We start from the raw sequence: 22,947 nt of genomic DNA on the forward strand, positions 1-22,947 counted from the left end.
ACCCGAAATTGACACCCCTACTCATTATATTATTATTATTATTATTGTTATTTTATAAGATAAGATTATTATAAGTATACAAAAGAATATATTCAGACAAAAATGGTATTTCCTTATGCTCATATAGGTTTCATTTGGGACAACTTTCATACTGCTTTTAAAAACGATTTTCTAGTACAAAAATTTCAAATTTAAGAAACTTTTGTACTAAAAATTTGTTTTAAAATGCAAGAAGAAAGTTGTCCCAAACGAAGCATGAATATGTTAGAACTTAGAACACATGATTGAAATATGTGCGTAATTTGAATTCTTGATGATGGGGGATACATCAACAATGCGCATCATATCATATCGTCGCTAAAACTAGACGACATCAGCAATGAAGTTGATAAAAACATAAGAGAATGACAACATATTATCGGTGTTATAGATGACCATTGATAGGTTACCTCAATGTGACTTCAACATAATGGATTAACATAAGACTAGGTTGCCAATCATTGTTGCTTGGTTTCTTGTGGTAGCCTATATATATTATGCATCTTCTCTAAGTTATGCTTGTTTGACATCCAATCCATAGAAGACAGAGATTTTAGAGGCCAATGTAGTTCTTTTATCTATCCTCAACATTTATCATTTGTCCATATTAATAAAACTATATAGCACCTTTATGGAAGAATAATTCTCATTTATTTATTTATTCTTATTTATGTTCTTCTATTTATTATACTTTATTTATTTAGAAATCAAATATATAGGTTCAATGAAAATATTTTGCAACATACATGATCAACATTTGTTGCTTGTTTGATCTAAGATCTACAAAAAAATAATACATATGAACATTTATCAGTACTGGTAATAAATATCATAATTTATTATTATACAATTTTTAAATATTTTATGTATTTCAAAATAACATATTACTCTACAATAGTTTTAGTAAAAGGTTAAAACAAAAAGAAAATATATGATATAACTCATGCAATACATGTAAATCAAAAGTTATTATTACTAAATGCATCTTACAATATTTTAAATATTTAAAAGAAAAAGCCAAATATAATTTGAGGTAAAATATTCATATTATACTATCCAATTTTAATTAAATAATAGAATTCTCATTAATATATTTGATCATGAATTATATAATAATCTTATCAATTTGTATTTTAAAAATAATACTTAAATTGTAATATTTATGTTTTTCAATAATAAAGTTGAACAAATTATTAGCATGCATGCCAGTTATAGAGTTAGAGAAAATCAAGATAACTAAATAATTTTATCAAAATCAAAATTTATTTATACATAATTTTCTCCATTGATTTTTTTTTTCAAGCATTAAAAGATAGAATATTATAATAAAATCATCACAAACTCTTTTGATAATTAGTAGATGACAATCTCATTAAAGGCTCAAGACAAAATCTAAAAAAGATTCTGATGAAGTTTGGCCTTCTAAAAAAATTTGGAGGAAATTTAAAAACATATAAATGCTACATGGTCATCATATAATATATTTATATAATAATGCTCAAAAAGAATTTTTATTTTCGATTAATATGATTATTATTTCAAATACTTTTATTAATATTATTCATTAATAACCATTTTATAATGCTTATTTTTATTTTTTAACTTTTATTTTATGTGCACTTAGTTCATGCACAATTATACTAGTTTATATTTAGATATGTCAATTTACGATCCTTTTATTTTATAGGAGATGGAATCAATATTTTATTTTTTAATATGTTGTTTGCAATAACAATTAGATCATGTTATGGAGATGTACAATTCCAAGTTTAAATTACATAATAATCACTCAATCGTGTAAAGAACTATAAATCAGCTGATCATGCTCTAAATTTTATAAGCGTGTTTTTTAAGCCAAAAAAAAAAAGACATCTATTTTGATAAAAAAAAAAAAATCCTTTATTCTTCATTCTAAAATTTATTTTAAACAAAATGTTTTTGAAAAATAAGATTATAAGGTATTATTAATTAAATAATATTTTATAAAATTATATAAATCGTCATGTTGCATCTTGGAATATTCGCGGTGGTAAAAAAATATAGAATTTATCATTCTAATTTTGTACGAATATCCAACACATAAACAAATAAGATAAATTGGTGCAACAATATTCATAAGATATTCCAAAACTTTTACGTGAAAACCCTAAAAAAGTGGAAAAAATCATGGGGCATTGCTTAGTTTGGATGAATCCACTAGTGCTTGCAGTTGATTGTAAATGATACCCTTCTTTAGGGAAAAGTGTTGGCTCAATATAGCAAATTTATATCATATAAAGCATATTACATAGTTGGAGAATGCCACAATAGTTGTTCTCAATAAAATGTTCTTATGTTTGCTTGGTTAGAATGTCCATAATCGGATGATGATGGTCAGAAGGACCGTAGTCGGCAGGTAACAAAAGTTTGAAGGATCATAATCGGGGGCGACGGTGGTCGGAGGGATAGTAGTTGGCATGTGATGAAGGTAGAAAGACCGTAGTCAAGCGACTGTGGTCGGAATGATCGAAGTTAAGCAATGGTAGTCAGAATGATTGTAGTTGGGGGGACGTTGGTGGTTGAAAGAATCAAAGCCGAGCGAAGACGGTCCGAAAGACCGTTGTTAGGCAATGGTGGTCGAAAGGATCGTAATCAGACGATGGTGGTCAGAAGGATCGTAGTCAGGCGACAATGGTCAGAAGGATCATCAATGGTTGATAGATGGAGGTCCAACAACAATGGTTGTGGGAAGATTCAACAACAGTGGCCTGCTGGTGCGGATTTTTCGATAGTGGTTCTAGGGTGAAGCTTCAGAATTCTTTATGCCCAATAGCCTTTTTCTCTTCTTTCTTCCCACTATCATGTGAAGAATTATGATCTATTTATAAATTTTAGTGAGTGACATGACTAATACATATGGAGAAGATCAAAGACATGTTGAAACTGTTATATCAAATAGTTGGTATTAGCTCCCTTGATCATGAAATATTTATCAAGCATTTAAGTGCCTTAGAGATATTAGAATTGAGTGATATAGGGCTTGTTGGATTCGTCTCATCCAGCCGCTCGATTCGACTATATGCATGCCATATTTGGATATTATTTGATATTCCAATTAATACTTTGAAGCTTTGAAGTAGGTTTAAGTCTTTTGATTTGGGACAATTTTAGGATTGGATTGGATTTAATTTGGTGTTGTTGGGTTCATTTCCTTAAGATGTTCACTTGGATTGTAAGTTTGCTGAAATCAGAGTTCAGATGATTCTGAATTTAATTTTTGAAGCTTAGAATCATATATTGCATTGAGATTTGTGCCCGATCAAGGGGAATTTTTGGTGAGATATCACATCACAAATGAAACATAAGGTTTGTTTTGGACATCTTTTTAGATGCTTTATTTTTTAGACAACAAATGAAAATTTATTTGATCATAATTTTCTAAATGATTTTAAATTTTTTTATAATATAAAGTTATTTTTTACAACCTGAGTGATTAAGGCTTTGTTTGGGACAACTTTCTTAAAACAGTTTTTTAGTAAAAAAAATTATAGTTCAATAAATATCTGTATTAAAAAATTGCTTGTGCCTAAAACTCCAGTTTAGACATCTTTCTTATTGCTCTATAAAATAACTTTTTAGTAAAAAAATTACTTATTCAGTAAGTTTTTGTACTAAAAAATAGTTTTAAAAAGTATTAAAAAAACAATCCCAAATAAAACCTAACTTACATTCCCAATAACAACTTAACAATAAAATTTAAAAAATATTACATAAATCCAAAACAACATAATCTCTTAATAAATACATGCTTCTTTATACCAAACCAATTTAGCTAAAAAGCTAATGATTATCACGTGCAAATAATGAATATAGCATGTATGTACATTATAAGTGTTGCAGGCTAGAATATATGCGGCGAAAGAGTTAAAATACTACATCTTAGCGTTGCACGAATATCCAGCTCACACACAGAGAACACATGATTTTTTACGTGGAAAACCCTTAAAATGGGAAAAACAACGGGGCCTAGCCCAGTTGAAAAGATTTCACTAGAACTTGAGTTGGTTATAATGAGCTGACTCGCCTCTTAGGGCGATCAGATTACAAGTAACAATTGTATAATAGAAGTCCGGGTATCGGGTAATGGTCTGACAGGACTTCGGGCCTTAGATGATGATCTGACAGAACTCCGGGCCTTAGATGATGATCAGGCAGAACTCCGGTCCTTAGATGATGGTATGGCAGAACTCCAGACCTTAGATGAATGTTTGGCTGAACTCTATGCCTTAGGTGAAGGGCTAGCAAAGGTGAGAGTCCTTAACAGTGGCATGGCAAAGATGAGAGCATCAGATGAAGGTCTGGCGAAGCGTAGGGCGTCTGGCGAAAGCGAGGGCCTCAGGTGGTGGTCCGGCGAAGGCGAGGGCCTCAGGTGGTGGTCTGGCAGAGCACAGGGCGTCAATTGGTGGTCCGATAGAGCAACAGCGTCAGACGATGGTCCGGTGGAGCATAGAGCGTCAGGTGATGGTTCGGCGGAGCAACGACGTTAGACGGTGGTTCGGTGGAGCACAGGGCGTCAGGTGGTGGTCCGGAGGAGCAACATTGTCAGGCGGTGGTCCGGTGGAGCACATGGCGTCAGGTGGTGGTCCGGTGGTGGTCCGCCGAAACTCCGGCAGTGGTCGAGGTGACTAGGAAGCAAGAGCGATCTCCGATCTCTCTCTTTTTTCCTTAGGCTTCGGGGGGTCCTTTTTCAAGAGGAGAGGTGGCTCTATTTATAGATTTTGGGAATGACATGGCCCATAAATAGGTGGAGGATCAAGGGTAAGTTGGTAGTGGTTGGATGGACGGTCGATCTTGAATCCCTTGATTATGAATCGTTTGATGGACATTTGAGTGTCGTAGCGATGTCGGAATTCAGTGATCTTGGGTTCGTTGGATTCATCTTGTCGAGGCGCTCGATTCGACTATAAGTTTGTTATGTTTGGAAGTCGTTTGGTAATCCAAATTGTGGTTTGAACCTTCCAAATGCTCTCCGGGTCCTTGATTTAGACCCATTTGGGATTGGATTGGGTCGAATTTGGTGTCGTTGGATTCGTATTTCCGAGGCGCTCAGTTCGACTGTAAGTTTGCTGAAATCGGAGTTCAGATACTCCTGATTTTAATTTTGGAAGTTTCCAACTTGATTTTGCTTTGAGATTCGTGCCCGATCAAGATAATTTTTGGATGATGTATCAATAAGAATACACAATTATGTCACAAATATACAATTTATGTTCTTAAATTTTTATAGTACAATACAACATAAGTTTTCATATTTTATGAATTAAGTTATACAATGAGCACACAAGTAACATATATATAATGATCTACAACTATATATTTGACCGGAGTATGTCTAATCAGGGGCAAAATCAGTCTTAATTTTCATATTTTTAATAAAAATGTAGAGTTTTTTTTTTCTATATAAGTATCCTACTACCAAAATTTATTCCAGGCTCGCTGCCCCTCAACACATATTTGTTCATATCCTTGATCGTTGCGCTTCGCAGATATGTCGGAGGTCCAAATGGACAACGCATAATTTTGGATTCTTTTTACTATTTCTCTTTGCATTTGGTTCATCGTTTAATTATGTTAGGACAATTACCTAAATATTATAGTATTTTAAACTTTTAGGTGAGGAGAAGGGGCAATCACATACGATATCTAATAAATAATGATCCGTGTAGTAAACAGGTATAGTCAATTAAACGGGCCAGTCCTAAATCGGCTCTCACTCTACCTGCAAACCCGTATGCACCTGTACCTTTCGTCGCAATAACATTAGTCGGGTCGGGTCGGACCCACAATGTCAGCAGATCTACACTCAGCTAAAATTACGCATCAACTCGGCTCCTATTTTTTCAAAAAAAAAAAAAAAAAAAAAAAAAAATTTGACTTGGATCTCGATTGAATCATGGACTTTATTTCCCATCCATTAGATCTTCCATGCCCAATATACCCTCAGTAATAAATAAATAAGGGAGCTGTAGTACCACTGGTCTGCAGTTTAACTCTCCCTTTCGTTCACCCTCCGGACCTCAGCTATCCCCAAATCTGTCTCTCTCCCCGGCTTTCCTCCAAAGCGAAACCCTAACCCTAACACTGAACTTCATCTACTTCATTGTCTTCTTTTTGTTCTATTCTTGCGACAATGGGAGCAACAGATGTGTTTGGAAATGGTGACTGAAAGGATCGTCGGAAATGGGGAAAACCGAGTTGGAGCAGGCGCTCGACGAGGTTCCTGCCTCGCCGGAGCCGCCGTTGGAAAATGCTGCTAGGAGATGCCCTCCCTGCAGGTCGGTCGGGAGGATTGTTAGCTTAAGATGTGTGTCGGCGCTGCTCTTTGGGGTCGCCGTATTGCTCTCGGGTGTATTCTGGTTGCCGCCATTCTTCCGGCGCGGATTCGGCAGCGGGATGACAGATCTTGATAAGCAGTACGGAGGTGAGGCTGTTTGGCGTCTTGGAGTTCTTCGTATTTGGCCTTACCTTGGTGCTTGGGATGGGAATGGTTACGGCGGTCACATTTTGTGCATTTGTGGATCTTGATGTTGGATGTCATCTAATTTTAATCTTTTGCCTTTTAATTGTACTTCGCTCGCTCTTCAACATTTTTTTTGCAGTTCATTTTTGCTGATTCTGAAAATTTTCCAGTTTTCCGAGGATTTGATACAGTAATAGTGCGTATGCATGAAATTTCCCAATCTTCATGTGAGCTTAGGCCCTTCCTTTTAGCTGGGTAGATTGCAGACATGTGAGCTGATTCGGAATTGTTAATTTTCATGTTCCCAGTGCTGAGTGTTCGGGTTCAGTTTCAAAGTATTGCCAATTATATCCATTTTATGATATATTTGGCCAACTTTACTGTTCGGGATGGTCAAAGCCTACTTCACGGATGGATCTGAATTTGTAATAGTTTCTATTCCGCATATTATATTTCATTTTAACTTGTAACGTGTTCGTGAACTTTTATCCTTAGTTTATATATTTTTTCTATTTGGTGAGGGAGATGGCCCTTCCTGAAAAGGCTATATCTCAGCAGTGTTTGAGCATCCATTCAGAAGAGTGATGCTTCTTACAACATCTTTTGGCTCACACCCGACACTATCTTAAGCCCGACATTGTTTGCATGGCAATCAAAACATATTCCTGATATCATGGTGAATAGCGTGTTCTGATTAATGCCAGGATTGAGCAAACCTTGGGTTTTGATGGAAATATAGTTATTTTGTGTTTGTTTCCTCTGTGGCCTTTTTTTCCCCACAACCTTTTTACCCATTTTAACTCATTCGGATCGGGGTAATCATGTCTTCATGAAGGGTTATTCATTCCTATTCCCAACCACCAGGTTTGGAGGGGATTAGGACTTTGAAGAGAGAGAATGGGAGAGGGGGAGCTGTTACTGCATCATGAATTACAACATAGATCGGGTAAGAGTTGGGGAGTTGCCAATGGCTGAGGTAGCATTCGTAGCCCCTGAGAGAACTTCAACTGTAATTATGTTGGAAAAAATGGTTAGTTAATGTGTAGAAGTTTAGACATGTATGAAGGCATTTGATAATTTAACTGGACAAATAAAATTATTTTAGTTGTTTTTGTCGTTGGACAGCATGAAAGTACCCTTCAGAACTTGAATACGATTCATCTTTACCCATTCAACTTTTTCTTAAATGATTATGATGATTTCCTATTGTAGCATAAATCTACTGTATATTTATTTTAACCATTGGATGTGAATTTGAGAGCCATATTTGCTGTTTGCTTAAGTTATTGGCATCTGGTACTTTAAGGATTTGAATATGAAATTTATTTTTAACTTTTAATAGATTACTCGGGAAAAATTCTTTTACTCTATGAGTATTTTCTATTGTCTTTAATGGCACGACTTGGTTCATATGCAGCTGATGTAGTGGCGAGTTTCAAATTACAGAAGCCCGTTGCTCTGCTAAATGCAAATGTTGCCAAGCTTCAATATGATATATTTGCTGAGATTGGTGTTCCAAATACCACTGTAACTCTCTATTACATTCTTACTGAATTTTCATGTCTTGTATTGTTTTGTTTCCTAATTTTTTTTAACGTTTCAGGTAGCTGTTATCAATATGGAGCCTTTAGGCATAAACTCAACCAATATAGTGTTTGGCATGTGGCCTTATCCAAAGAATTCAAATATATCAACTGGGTTAAGCATCCTTAAGTCTTCATTTGTGTCCTTGGTTCTAAGACAGTCTGATCTTCACTTAACAACATCCTTGTTTGGAAGCTCATATTTTTTCCAGATTTTGAAATTTCCTGGAGGGATTACTGTAGTGCCACCACAAAATGCTTTTCTTCTGCAGAAAGAGCATATGATTTTTAATTTTTCATTAAATTTCCCGATATATCAAGTGGAAGACAAAATTGATGAGTTGAAGGACCAGATGAAGTTGGGTTTACATCTCACATCTTACGAGGTTTGTCTGCTCTGTCTTATCTGCTCTTGCATACTGGTATTCTATTTCCCATGCTTTTATTATTCATAACTTGCAAAATTTAAGTTCGCTGGGCAAAGTGCCAGAATATTCCTTTTTTTGTTCTCATATTACATTTATCAAGTATGCTTGTTTTGAGTTCGTATACAGTACCTAGCATTAGCGAGACATCTGGTTTTGCCACTAGATAGCAAGTATTACGTATTATGATTCATTATAGAACTAGCAATCTACGTTTTCCAACATCTAATATCCCGAAAGTATGTCTATTCATGGAAGCAGTGCATTCATGATCTATGTTCAAGCATCAAAATTTTCATTATCCATGTTCGTGTTCATTTTCATTTGCAAGTCATTTACGATTATTTTACTTTTAAATGCAGATTCTTTTTGTGAGATTGACAAATATAAATGGTTCTACAGTGGCACCACCTATAGTTATTGAGACATCCATTGTGTTTGCAGTTGGCAATAATCTACCTTCAGTGCCAAGGTTGAAGCAATTGGCTCAAAATATCAGGAATTCTTCTGCAGGAAATCTTGGCCTAAATCACACTATATTTGGCAGAGTGAAGCAGATTCGTCTATCCTCGTTCCTTCAACATTCTCTAAATAGTGGTGCTGCTTCGCCCTTGCCACATAGTCCAGCTCCCCAACCTAGTGTAGATCGCCATGACCATCATCATTCTCATAACCGTCACCATGGACACCACTCTGATGTGCATGTCACACCTACACCTCCACCTGCACCTGCCCCCAAACCCCTATACACTCAAGTTGCTCCACCTCCATCTGGTTGTCGTTTTAGATTTCCAAGGACCCCGAAAAGAGAACATCAAATTGTTCCTGTTATGGCACCTGCAAGCCCACGTCCACACCATTCATCTGCTTCACCGTCCATTGAAGTTGCACCTGCACCACCACCATATTTGCCTCCAAAATCGCAAAAGTCATCTGTCATTTTTGCTAGTTCAAGACCTCCAAGCGAAGCTGCGAGGGACATCAAACCTCAGAATATTGCGCCATCGATTCCACCTTTACCATCTTCATGTAAGTATTTTCTTTTAGATTTATTAAACAAGTATTTGCTTAAGGATTATTGTGAAAAACTATAATGCAAGGAAAAAAAAAAGTATGTCAGGGTTCATTTTACAACACTGTATTTTGTGAATTAAAATTAACAATTGCATACCTGAATTTTCCTAGCATTTTAAAATGAATTATGAAATGATGTCTCGAGAAAAACTTATGGTCATATATTTAAAAACTGTCTGATTAGCTTTGGACCAACAAAGTTTTTTATTGCAAGAAAATGCAATAAGATAACACTGATAGGTTAGGCAATTATAGATCTCAAAGCACTCAAAAGTTTGATGACTACTATTTTCTGCTAACTTATAATCAAAATTTCCATCTTATCATGACTATTCCATTGACATCAAAATTGTCCAAATGTAAATACAATCTAACTACTATAATAACTCCATCAATGAAAAAATCACTATTGAATCAATTACATAAAATTTAAATTTTAACCTTAATCACATTCTAATGATTACCCAAAACACAAGTCTAGAAATTCTCCTTTAGATAAGACATTACTAATAACTTGAAAATCATAAAGCAATTTATGTAAGTTTGCTAGAAACAAATTCAATAGGTGAGATCTACTTAGTAAAATATAAGCAATAAGGAAAAGGGCATAAAATTGATTAATGAAAGTAGAAGTGTTGAATCACATGGCAAGGAGGAGGTCCACAACTTTGACAGGTCAGCAATCTGTGGGTTGCAGTTGGAGATTTTCTCTTCTGACACCAAGATCCGTGGGATTGATTCCAAGATTCATGGGATATAATTGTTAGAATCAAATTAATTAGATTGAATATTTTTCTTTTTCTGTTTATTCTCCTAGAGTGTATATATATATATATATATATATGTAATGATTCCAAGAAATAAAATTTGAATTCAATTTCCTCTAAATAATTTCTTCATGGTATCAGAGCTTAGGAAAATCCTAAGCCTTCTTTCAACGTTGGCGACAAACCTTCCTCTCTTTCTTCTAACATTTAATCGGCGGTAACTCTCTATCATCTTACCGATAGCCTCACTTCAAACACTAGTAGCCATTGCCCAAAATGCATCTTATATTTCAACCGAGGAAACCCAACTATTGCCATGTATAGCGAGATCTCATCCTCCTATCCAAATAGTACCGGTTTAAACACCATAAATTCTGGATCTCCAGACAACTCTTCTTTTCTTTCTCCTCTCATTATCATAAACTACATATTTAATGGGCAAAATTTTTTCAATTGTCTCAATCGGTGATAATGTTTATTTTCAGAAGAGGGAAAGAGGACTATCTCACTTATGAAGCCCCTATACCACCGCAAACTGATCCTCTCTATAGAAAATGGAAAGCAAGGAATCATCAGATCATGTGTTGGCTCATCAACTACATGAATGTAGAAATCGGTGAGAACTTTCTTCTTTATGAGAGGACCCAAGAAATATGGGAGGCCATTAAGGAGACCTACTCCAATTGCGACAACACTTTTGAGCTATTCGTAGTTGAGACCATTCTTCACGACTACCGACAAGAGGACCTGACGGTAACTCAATATTTTAATACTAATATGTTATTGACAACAATTAGATATGTTTGAATAGTATCAATGGAAATGCCTGGAAGTTCATGCACTTCACCGAAAGATTGCTGAAACAAAAAGAATATTCAAATTCTTGATGGGTTTGGACAATAACTTGGATGGCGCGTTAGAGGATGGATCATGGGAACCAAACCTCTTCCAAATCTCGGGGAGGCCTTTTCTGAAGTTCGAAGGGAAGAGAGTAGAAGCAAGGTCATGTTGGGAGGCCTACAAGGATCTCCAAAAGGTTGAAGAAGGAGATGCTCTTACTATCCGCGACAATCAAAACCCCTTACATGTTAAAAATCAACATCAAAAGAAGGGAGGAAGACCATGGTGTGATCATTGTGCCAAATTAGGACATACAAAGGAGACATGTTGGAAGATTCATGGAAAATCAGTTGATTGGAAGACATAAATCAATACAAGAATGGGCTATGTCAACACCATGCAAGATCAATCCATCAAAGCTAAAGCCATCGCTATCACTAAGGAGCATTTAGAGATGCTGAAGTTGTTGCTTAACAACATCACGAACCAATAGTCTCTAGAACCTGCTACCAGCCTACACGCTCACTCAATTATAAAACAATCAAAACTTTAGGATATTGACTCAGGACTGTCATGTGTGGAATCTGATTGCGTTGATCAATCTGGTTATTATGTTATCTTAGACATCAAAGTTTGTCGTGTACAATGGGCAGTGCCAGAGGGGGTAACCCCTACTTGGGTTCGGGTGCTCTGTACCTGAAAAATTTTCCCCTGCATATAATGCCAGGTACTGCATACCTGAGCCCCCCCCTCTCGCGTTGTATTACAGAACGCCCAATACTAAGCGACAAAGAGCAGAGCGCCACAGTGGTATAGATATGTCGTTGTGGCGGTTAAAGACAGATGCTTGAGCGCCATAGCTCCCCAAACTAGCGTCGTAGCAATGCGAGAAGGGCTAGATGGTGTTCTTTCTTGTTTTTCTGAAGGGTTGCATCCCTTGGTGTTATTTTACTTGTTTTCTTTTGTATTTTGAGTGTGTAGACATTGAAAAATGTGCATGTGAGAAGAGAAGCAGGAAGAGAGTGAGAGAGAAGAGAGATATGTACTTATTTCTCTCAATTTTTATAATGGATTTTTTGGTGTGGTGTGACTCCATGGGTTTTTTTTCCTATTTTTTATTTTTTCATTTTAAATCCTTGTGTACTTTACTTTTTCGCTGCTTTTACTTTCTTGCTTGTTTCGTCATGGTAGATTTTACTCTTCATCATCCTTCCACAACAAGGACCATCAGATCACATGACATGAGACATTACACTCATTCATGGCTATAAACTTTATCATTCAAATGAAGTAGTTATGGTTGCTGATGGCTCAACATCCTAAGTTTTGAGAATTGGTTATGCTTTTGTCACAGAAGCTATCACACTTATATCAGCGCTTTATGTGCCCAATCTTGAGTGCAATCTAATTTCCTTTAATAAATTGACTCGTGATAGTAATTGCTTAACAATTTTCTCCAATAATGTATGTATTTTTAAGGAACTGGATTTAGAGCATAAGATTGGTAATGCTGAGATGCGTTTTGAGTTATGTTACATCAAGGCACTCAAATCTATAATTGTTGCTAGAATCATCCTATTGTATGTCAGTTTGTTGAGAGTCATTCTAGAGTCAGCAAGATAGGGAGATTATCATGTGGCATTATAGGTTAGGTCATCCAAATTTCATGTATATTGAAAAGCTTTTTCTTCATTTATTTATTAATAAAAATTCAAGTTTGTTCAAATGTGAAACTTGCGAATTGGCTAAACATATCAGATCATCTTAACCAATTATTCCTTATCAACATTCTAAACTCTTTGCCTTTATCCATAGTGATATTTGGGGTCCCTCAAAGGTTAAATATATAAGTGGTGCAAGGTGGTTTGTGATATTTGTTGATGATCATGTTAGACTTACTTGGGCTTATTTAATGAACTAAAAAATCTGAAGTTGAAAGGATTTTCAAATCATTTCAATTGATGATTCAAAATCAATTTGATTCAAAAATTCAAATCTTAAAGTCAAACAATGCGAGGGAGTACTTTCATTCTATCATGAGAGAATACCTATCAAGCCAAGGTTTAACCCAAGTGAGTTCAGGTGTGTATACGCCTCAACAAAATGGGTAGTTGAGAGAAAAAATAGACAACTCCTAAAATTTGCTAGATCTATTATGCTATTCACAAAAGTATCAAAATATCTATGGGGGGAAGCCATTCTTGCTGTTGCATACCTTATAAATAAGTTACCTACTCGGGTACTAAAATTTGAAACACCTAGATAAACTCTACTCAAAGCTCTATCCTCATGCTCGATTCATGTCATCAAATCTTCCACTTAAAGTTTTTGGGTGCTCTGCCTTTATTCATATCTGACCCAAGATAAAAAAAATTGCGTCTTTATTGGATATTCCCCAATAAAAAGTGGTTATAAATGCTTTTGCCCATACTTATACGAAGGTATTTGAAACCATGGATGTCATCTTTTTTGAAAACAACCCATACCAGTAATTCTGAAATTCAGGGGGGAGAGAAGGAGAATTTCAAACTTGGGAGTGGAATTCCTTATTATCTATGATGCACCGACACTTCTCCTCAATATTATACAACCAAACTAAGTCCAGTCAAAACCTACAAATATCACAAGAAATCTAAATCACGAGTATTTTTCAAGGTATATCTCATATGTCTTAATCTCCACCTTTAGACCTATTACCTTCACCCATAAGTCTTAATCAATCCCTACAAAGAGCAGCAATTAAGGAACAACAATATGTGTATACTCAAGGAAAAGGAAGAAAAATCAGCATATGCAGAGCAACGAGACACATCTTGCACCTATCAAATCTCCTTCAATGGATCCAACAACTGTAGAGATTCATATATATGATAAAAATAAGGAGGTTCAAAATGAGATAGAGTTATCAAATGGTCAGAAAGAATCATACACCAAGCATCCAATCAAAAACTCTCTCCTATAGTAGATTATAAGATACTTATCAAGTTTTCCTTCCCAAGTTGGATGATGTGCAGATTCCGACCAATATTTAGGAAGCTTTGAATCACCCAGGATGGAGACAAGCTGTTAAAGAAGAAATTATGGCCTTGGAGAAAAATCAAACATGGGTTTTTATGAATCTCCAACCGGGAAAGAAAGTTGTGACATGTAAATGGGTGTTCACCGTAAAGTATAAGGAGGATGGTTGTGTTGAGAGTTTGAAAGCTAGACTGGTTGCAAAAGGATTCACTTAGTCTTATGGAATAGACTATCAGGAAACTTTTGCTTCTGTTGCGAAGCTCAACACCATTAGTATTCTTCTTTCCTTAGTAACAAATTTAGATTGGCCTTTGCATTAACTAGATATCAAGAATGAATTCTTGAATGGGAACTTGAAAGAAGAAGTATACATGGAGATTCTAATAGGGATTCAAAAATCTTATGGAAGAAACAAAGTGTGTAAATTGATGAACTCCTTGTAAGGATTAAAGGAGTCTCCCAAAGCATGGTTTGAAAGCTTCTCAAAGAATGTAGAAGATCATGATTTTAGACAATGCTAGACAGATCATACCTTGTTTGTGAAGTAGCAGAAAGAAACAAGGTAGCAATACTGATGTATATGTGGATGCCATAATCTTTACTAGAAATGATATAGAGGAAATAATGGAGATCGAACAGGCTCTGTCCAAGGAGTTTGAAGTTAAAAATCTAGGATCACATAGATACTTCCTTGGTATGGAGGTAGCTCGATCAAGAAAAGGTATATTTGTTTCCCATTGCTACCTTAGATCCAATGAAGGAGATTGGCCTGTTGGGATGCAGACCAGCCAGTACACCTATGGATCCTAAGAAGAAACTTGAGATGGAAAAGGAGGGGGTTCCAGTAGATAAAGGAAGATATCAACATCTAGTAGGAAAGCTTATATATCTCTCTCACACCCGTCCAAATATTTGGTTTGTTGTGAGCATGGTGAGATATGAATAATCCTATGAATGAGCACATGGAGGCAACATATAAAGTCTTGAGATATCTTAAGAACCTGGAAATGGCTATTATTTAAGAAAAATTAAGATATGAAATTGATTCTTTATTCTAATGCATATTTGGCAGTAAGCCAGGTTGACAGTCGATCAACCACAAGATTTTGTTCATTTGTGTGGGGAACTAAGTGACATGGAGTAGCAAGAAACAATTTGTTGTTTTCAGAAACAATGTGGAATCTAAATTGAGAGCATTAACAATTATTATTTGTGAATGTTTTTGGATTAGACAAGTATTGATTGAACTTTGAATAAAAATTGAAGGCACGATAAAGTTGAAATATGACAATCAAGCCATAATCAATATGGTAAAGGATATAGTACATCACGACAGAACTAAACATGTTACCATTGATAGACACTTTATATATGAGAAAATAGAGAGCTTAGAAATTGAAGTAGTATATATCCCAACTCATAAACGATTTGCTGATATTCTAACAAAGGCACTATAAGTCTCTCTACTTGATAAGTTTTTTTGCAAGTTAGGATTGTACAACCTGTACAACCCAACTTGAGGGGAATTGTTGAATCACACGATGAGGATGCCCACGTCTTTGATAGGTTAGCAATTCGTGGGATGCAGTTGGAGATTTCCTCTTCTCACGCCAAGATCCGTGGGATTGATTCCAAGAGCTGTGAGATATAATTATTAGAATCAATTAGATTAAATGATTTTCCTTTTTTGTTTATTATAATCAATTAGATTAAATATCTTTCTTTTTCTGTTTATTCTCCTAGAGAGTATATATATGTAATGATTCCAAGGAATAAAATTTGAATTCAATTTCCCCTAAACAATTTCTTCAAGAAGAAATAATTATAAATATTATATCATTAATGTATCATGCAAAAATCCCATGTTATATAAGTTATGTTATAATAAACGTTCCATGTTAAAAACTATATAATTATTATGATTAGACATTATATATTAATATAGATCATGATTTATATTGGTAATAATTATTTTTTTAGTAATCAAAATGATGAACATAACTTCTTTGAAATTTGTGCAACAAGTAATATGACAAAATAACTTTTAGATTATATCCATATAATCGCTTGAATATTATGAATAAATAAAATATCTTATGCAATATATTATTAAAGATTAAAACATACAAATAAATTATAAGGGATATGCCTATAGCACGAAAGGGCATGTTTTTTCCTTAATGAGTAATGTGTCACTAATATAATGCATGTAATGGCATGCTCCCTTTCTTTATGCGCCGTTGGAATCTCTATCCTAAAATAGATAGGCTTATGATGTAGCGGGCAGAATAGGGCCAGATTGGTTCAATTTTTCAGTTCGATTTAAAAATTAAAAAAATGGTTTCCACATATATCTTTATCTGTGACACTAAAAGCACCATCTTGAAAATTTGTCCACAATCACAACAATTTATCGGTGCTTAGCAACGTGCAAACCTATTTATACTCACATGCTGAAAATGATCTTCTCAAAACTAGGTTCCTCATCATCTTCTGTTTGAATAGCTTTTCATTTCCTTGGCATGCAAATCTCAGGTTAAGTCAATTTGTAGGAAACACACGATCATGATGGCGGAGTATCCCAAAAACTTCTCGTATAAATCAACTTCTTGGTGCCTTCAACTATACTTAAAACTAGATTTTGAATTGAATTAAATCACCCTACTCCAATTTCTTTTAAAAATTTACCCACTTTTTCTAGCTGTTTTGGTTGGGATAATGTTATTAGAAAATCAAAGGAGGTTTTACGAGGGATCAGAGTCGAACCTTTAACTTAACTATTAACTAATAATATAATGATAATGGTAGAAGAAATTAGAAAAAAGTTGGGAATCATATTGGTCAGATTGATGCGATTCTACTTGATTGATCACAATCTATCTAAAATGTAAAATAATTTGCATTATGATGATTAGTTTGAAATTTCTATAGTTTGAAGTTTTTTATTTTGTATTTTAGTTTAATATGTAGGATTATATATTCACATGTCTAGATGTTATCCTAATTCTGAGGACATAAGTGGGAATTTTAATTCTTAAATTACTGAATTTTCGTTCTTGTATTCCTCAAGGACAATGGTCTCGGGCTCACAAGTTATCACCCTAAATATTACAATTAGATCGTTTTTTCGATAAAATCTACCAATTAAATTTATGAGCATCCTACAGGTATGCCAACTTTTTTAGAATTGGATATTATTTAACCGAATGCCTAAATTTAGAGAAGGATGTATCATTCTCTTCTTTGCCAATCCATCTTCTTGAAGACAGTAAGAACACTAGAAAATTTATTCATTTGATATCTCAAATTTTTTTTTACAATAATAGTATAGTATATGGATTTATGAACAACTATGAAATTTTTTAGAAAAACAACTTTAAAATATTTATAACTTTTTTGAGATAATCTATGTACATTAAGATGAACATTCACAAAAAACTTTTGGCCAACTTTGATGAATGTACAAATAATGAATCATTCTCAAAATCAATAATTAAACGCCCTCTCTAGTTTTATCAACAAGTAAAATATCATTAGCAAAAACCATACACCATGGTACATCATCTTGCAAATGTCTAGAAGAACATCCATGACTAAAACAAAAAGATATGAGCTTAAAGTTGATCCTTTGATGTAATTGAACTGAATAGGAAAATACTTAATCAAACTACCCTATGTTTGAACGCAATTAACAGCTCGATCTTGTATGCATATCCTTAATGACTTGAATACAAGCATTAATAATTCATTTCTTTTATAAAACTCTCTAGAGCACTTCTAGAACTTTATAATATGCTTTCTCTAAATTAATAAATATTAGATGTAGATCCTCCTTGCTGTCTCTATCATCAAATCTCTCACTAAATGTATGACTTCCATAGTAGACCTACTCGGCATGAATCCAAATTGATTTTGAAAAATATTAGTATCATATCGTAACCTATGATCAATTACTCTCCCCCATAGTTTTAATTTATGGTATATTAACTTATTTCCTCTATAATTCACACATTCTTGCGTGTGCCTTTATTCTTAAAAATAGGAACCAATACACACCACTCATTCTCTTTGCTTGTCTATATATATATATATATATATATAGGTCCCTTTATATCTTTCCTAATTTTATGAGTTTTTACATCTGAACCATTTTTTCCTTATGGTTCAATGAAAAAAAATTCATTGAATAAAAAACTTCACAATTTAGTACAAAAAAATTGGAAATGAAAATTCTTTTGATAAATTTGAAATTTCTGGTGAGAAGTGCACACTTATGGAAGAGTATACAACGAAAATATTAACAAAAGTGATAGGAAAATGTGGCAAAAATGACTAAGATAACAAAAATTAAATAAAATAACAAAAAAACAATTTCTTATTGAACCAATAGCTTCTTGGAGGATCGTTTTTTTGTTATTATCTTCACACAACCACATTGATGGCATATTGCTGCATTAACCCATTTAACCGCCATCTTCCTCTTGTTGAATGCTGAGTTTGGTGAAGATCAACTTCTTTTAAAAAAAAAATTAAAAGCATGGGGAGGAAAACTTCAATCCTCGATTAAAATTCATTCAAATGAGGATAATTAGTCTCTGTTTTTTTTAGGAAGATTAAAGACTCAATTCAAGAATGATGAACTTTGGACGTCACTCACAATTATGCCTCTTGCAAGAATGTTTTTGGCTCGGTTTAGAGGGAAATTGTGATCCTTACTTCATTTAGGTTCTTGATGAACTTCAAATGTCTCTCATAATTATGCCTCTTGCATGATTATTTTTTGTCTCTTAAATGCAAATTTGAAGCATGAGGAGCTAAATTATGTTTTTTGTGCTTGCTAAGATGATAATCTTCTCCTGGAATATCATGAGTTTTTTAGCACGTAACAATCTTTTTTATCGGCTCTTTCATATTACTTAATTTTTCGTTTGGTCATATTTGAGTACTTGATTTTTCATTCAACAAGTATTAGAGTTTGATCTCAAGCTCGAGATTATTTCATCTATTGTAGATTGATTTTGAATTATCTAAAGTTCATTAAAATTTTCTTATCATTCATGCATTTATGATTTGACTATATGTGTGTGTAATTTGTTAGATTTGTTAATAGAATAGTAAATATGTATATTGATTCTAAGGTATTCTTTATTTATTTTCATCTATTCGAAAGCGGCTTATATTTATACTATATTCGGTTTCAATTCTAATGAGTCGAATACAAATGTTTTCACGAAGAACTTTAAACATGAACGCATCTAATTACATTCTTAATACTCATATAAAATTTTAATATCAAATATAATATTCCTATATTTTATTCTTATCATCCATACCACCCTATAAACTTTAATATTTCATTCCATACACTCATATTTGTTCTATCGATATTAGGCATGTAATATTAAAATTTTAAATGTTAGATATGTAAATAGCATGAAATAAAGTGGTATGCATGTAAATCCCCCTTACATTTTTCATTTTTCCCATTGCAGCGTTTGTGTCGTCCGGCCGCAGGATAACTCATTTGATCTTTGCGTCAGTCCTGTATCTATTATGGCTATAGCAGCGGAGGAAAACTTCTGCTTTCCAAAGCCAAAATCCTCACCGAGCTCAGCAGCTGGCAAAGCTGATGTACAAGAGAGTTCAAAAGAAGCCACACAAGTAAGTGGCTCTTTCCTTTCCTTTTTCCTCTAAGCCTCTTAAGTTTTAATGGAATGCTGTATATATAAGGACTAAGTCCTACTCGCCAAAAATATATTCCAAGGTCAAAGCCACAGAGGTGGCAGGCCCTTGTTAATCTTGTAGCCTTCTCTTTTTTCAATGTACTAATGTGGTAACTCTATCTATCTAGATAAGAGAGATTAAGAGAACAAAGAAGTATGATTTCCACAATAAAATTAAGAAGGAAATGTGATCAAAGTTATTTCTTATAGAAACTCCTCCATTGTTTTTGGTTTTGTTGCCATTGTTTTTGGGATACTTATGCTTACAATATAGAAATCTTTCTTGTTTAAGAACTATTAAATAGTGTGCAATGATGAAATTATTGAGAAAAATACAACTTTCGTTTTAATATTTGGGCGGGAATTTGAAAATTTGAGTTAGGCGTAGGGGTGTAAACGAGTTGAGCTCGAGTTGGAATTTGATTTTTTTTTTTTGAGCTTGATTAATTAATCGAGTTTGAGCTCGAGCTCTATTCCACGAGTTTAAGCTGGCTAATGAGCCAAATCATTTATTATGAAAGAAAGAAAATGATTATGATTTAATTAATTATTATAATAAAATGATATTGAAAAATGTGTAAATATAAAAAGTAATAATAATAAAGAATTAGTTAATATAAGAAATTGTGATATAATTTTTTAGTATTTTTAATAATTTTGTATTTAGAATTTTGAATTTTAATATATTTTAAGTATATTTTATGTTAATATTTCGAGTTAGGGTTAGACTAAGTTTGTTTTATTAGCTCATGGGGTTTGGCTCACGAGTCATTTATCGAGTTAAGCTTGAGTCGGATCACGAGTTGGCTTGACTCATCTACTTGGTAAGGAGAATTAAAGATTTTAATTTTGTAAATAGTTAATAATATGTACGAAGCTGGCCATTTTTTTATTCCTATTCATCTATCTTTTTCAGTTGTTTTTTTTTTTTAATTCTTTTCAGTGTAATTTTGAGTTTATTTGGATAAATTATTAGGTGCAGTCCAATTAACAAAATAACAAAATCCTCGCAGAGGTTCGGTTGAGCTTCTTTTAGGTTCAAGTTTTGGTGTGTGATCGATATATTATCTTGTCAATTTAAGAAATTTTTTTTTCTATTTAAATCGAAAATCATTATTTTGATTTATAATCAAATTCATTAGAAAAATCTATTTTAATTTGGAAATATCCTCTGGATTTTTATAGCACTTAGGAAATGAAAATTAAGGCTTTGTTGGAGATGACTTTCTTATTATTTTATAATGTTATTTTTTAGTATAATTTTTTTTAAAGCAAAAAAAAAAGGGGTGATTTGAAGCTATCCAAAACGAAGCCTAAAGTAATTAGAAAATTTAGTTTTCGTTCGAATGACTTTCTTATTATTTCGTAAAACAGCTTTTTGCACTAGACAACTACTTGTAGAAGCAGTAAGGTTTCATTTGGAACGGCTTACTTATTATTTCTTAAAGCAATTTTTTAGTACAAAAATTTTGTACTAAAAATCTGCTTTAAAAAGCAATAAAAAAGTTGTCCAAAATGAGACCTTAGAGAGGCGAAATAAAATTAATTTTTTTTGTCATTAAGGGTTGGTTGTTTAGCCATTAATCTTCCGTGAGTGAATATTTTGCAATGTGCTGCAATAGCTGCAAAAGATATTTCCAATTCAAGCAAACCAATTTTAGGTCGAAAGTAAACCTCAACGGGCGGTTGGTATATCTAATAACGATGCATTTCTAGCAAAGCCCTACATGGGGTCCTAGTTGGGTACCCACGCTCTATGCTGGTGGGTTTTGCCCACCCACTCCCACCTATGATGACTTTCAGGATGTCATATCTACCCACACCCACCCACTTTCCACGCTTCTTGAATGCAGTCTGTCAAGGATTAATGGCTTTGATGTTTGTTAACCTTTTCTCTAGCTGCAAACTTTCAAGCCACATCAAAATTTATCGTGGTCGCGGCGCAGTTTAGTGTTGCGCACTGCGTAGTAAGGCTTGCTGTAATATATTGTATGCATATGGTAATTAGTAATGTAAATCGATTTGTCCTCTGATGTTGAGTACCCACTCATGCCCATTGGGTATGGATGAGTATGCTGGTGGGTGTGGATATGAGTATCCAATGAAGGGCTCTGATTTCTAGTCTAATGTATGTACTGCTTGGGCCCATCTACAACATGGAAAAGTACAATCTAACCAATCTAATTTTTTTGTTTGGGGAAATTTTTTTAACATTTATTTTTACGGTCATTACTATTATTTAGTTTGATTATAGTTTTTTTTTTTTTTGCAATTATTATCCCCCTCGAATCTGGATGTATCTTGATATATTTGTTGAGAGCTTTGACTCACAATCAATAAGTTTTGAGTTCGACTCTTACGTATAAGACGTGTTGAAAATTGAATGTTGGAAAATATTCCACACGATAGTCCTCTTAATCGAAGGTCAAACCAGGCCACGAGGAAGTGCCTCTACCAGTTGAAATCCCAAATACCATCAATTATGATTGAAGCTCTTGAATTTTCTTCTCCTAAGGAGAAATTATTCTGTACAGTCACGGGACTGTCCAGAGGCCAATCAGAATGCGTTGGTACCGAGCAAAAAATGACATGACGTGCACTGATTGATCTCTGGTGTACACACAAAATAATTTCTCTCTCCTAAGAGTCTAAGACTGGGAAATCATAACTTACTAATAATTTTTAAAATTTAATGGTTATTATGTCATCTCTTCTAAGCATCTGGATACTTTGAATTGATCCTCTTTGATTAAATATATTTTTTGAACATCCACTGCTTTGAGGAACAATATTAAAAAATCTTTCATCTTATCATAATGTTAATTTTCGTGCAAAATTCAAAGAATATTTTACTCAAATGACCTTCAAAAGACTTCAATTATGCTATTAATGATTACCTTAAGCTCAATTGAATTCAGATAAATATTTTCTTAGCAACATTAAATTTTTCTCACAGAATCACACTCTAAATCATAAATT

General features: G+C 33.8%; 1 protein-coding gene across 1 annotated transcript; it reads left to right on the forward strand.

Annotated features, from left to right (window-relative positions):
• The first annotated feature begins 6,046 nt into the window (after positions 1 to 6,046).
• On the forward strand, positions 6,047 to 20,181 carry LOC110102923. The gene is made up of 5 exons (XM_020831445.2): positions 6,047 to 6,499; positions 7,956 to 8,065; positions 8,142 to 8,507; positions 8,909 to 9,575; positions 19,738 to 20,181. The coding sequence occupies exons 1-5, from the start codon at positions 6,259 to 6,261 to the stop codon at positions 19,806 to 19,808; spliced, it is 1,455 nt and encodes a 484-aa protein (XP_020687104.1). The 5' UTR covers positions 6,047 to 6,258; the 3' UTR covers positions 19,809 to 20,181.
• The last annotated feature ends 2,766 nt before the right edge of the window (positions 20,182 to 22,947 follow it).

The sequence above is a fragment of the Dendrobium catenatum genome, unplaced genomic scaffold (genome assembly GCF_001605985.2).
Source record: "Dendrobium catenatum unplaced genomic scaffold, ASM160598v2 fragScaff_scaffold_1567, whole genome shotgun sequence".
Taxonomy (NCBI): domain Eukaryota; kingdom Viridiplantae; phylum Streptophyta; class Magnoliopsida; order Asparagales; family Orchidaceae; genus Dendrobium; species Dendrobium catenatum.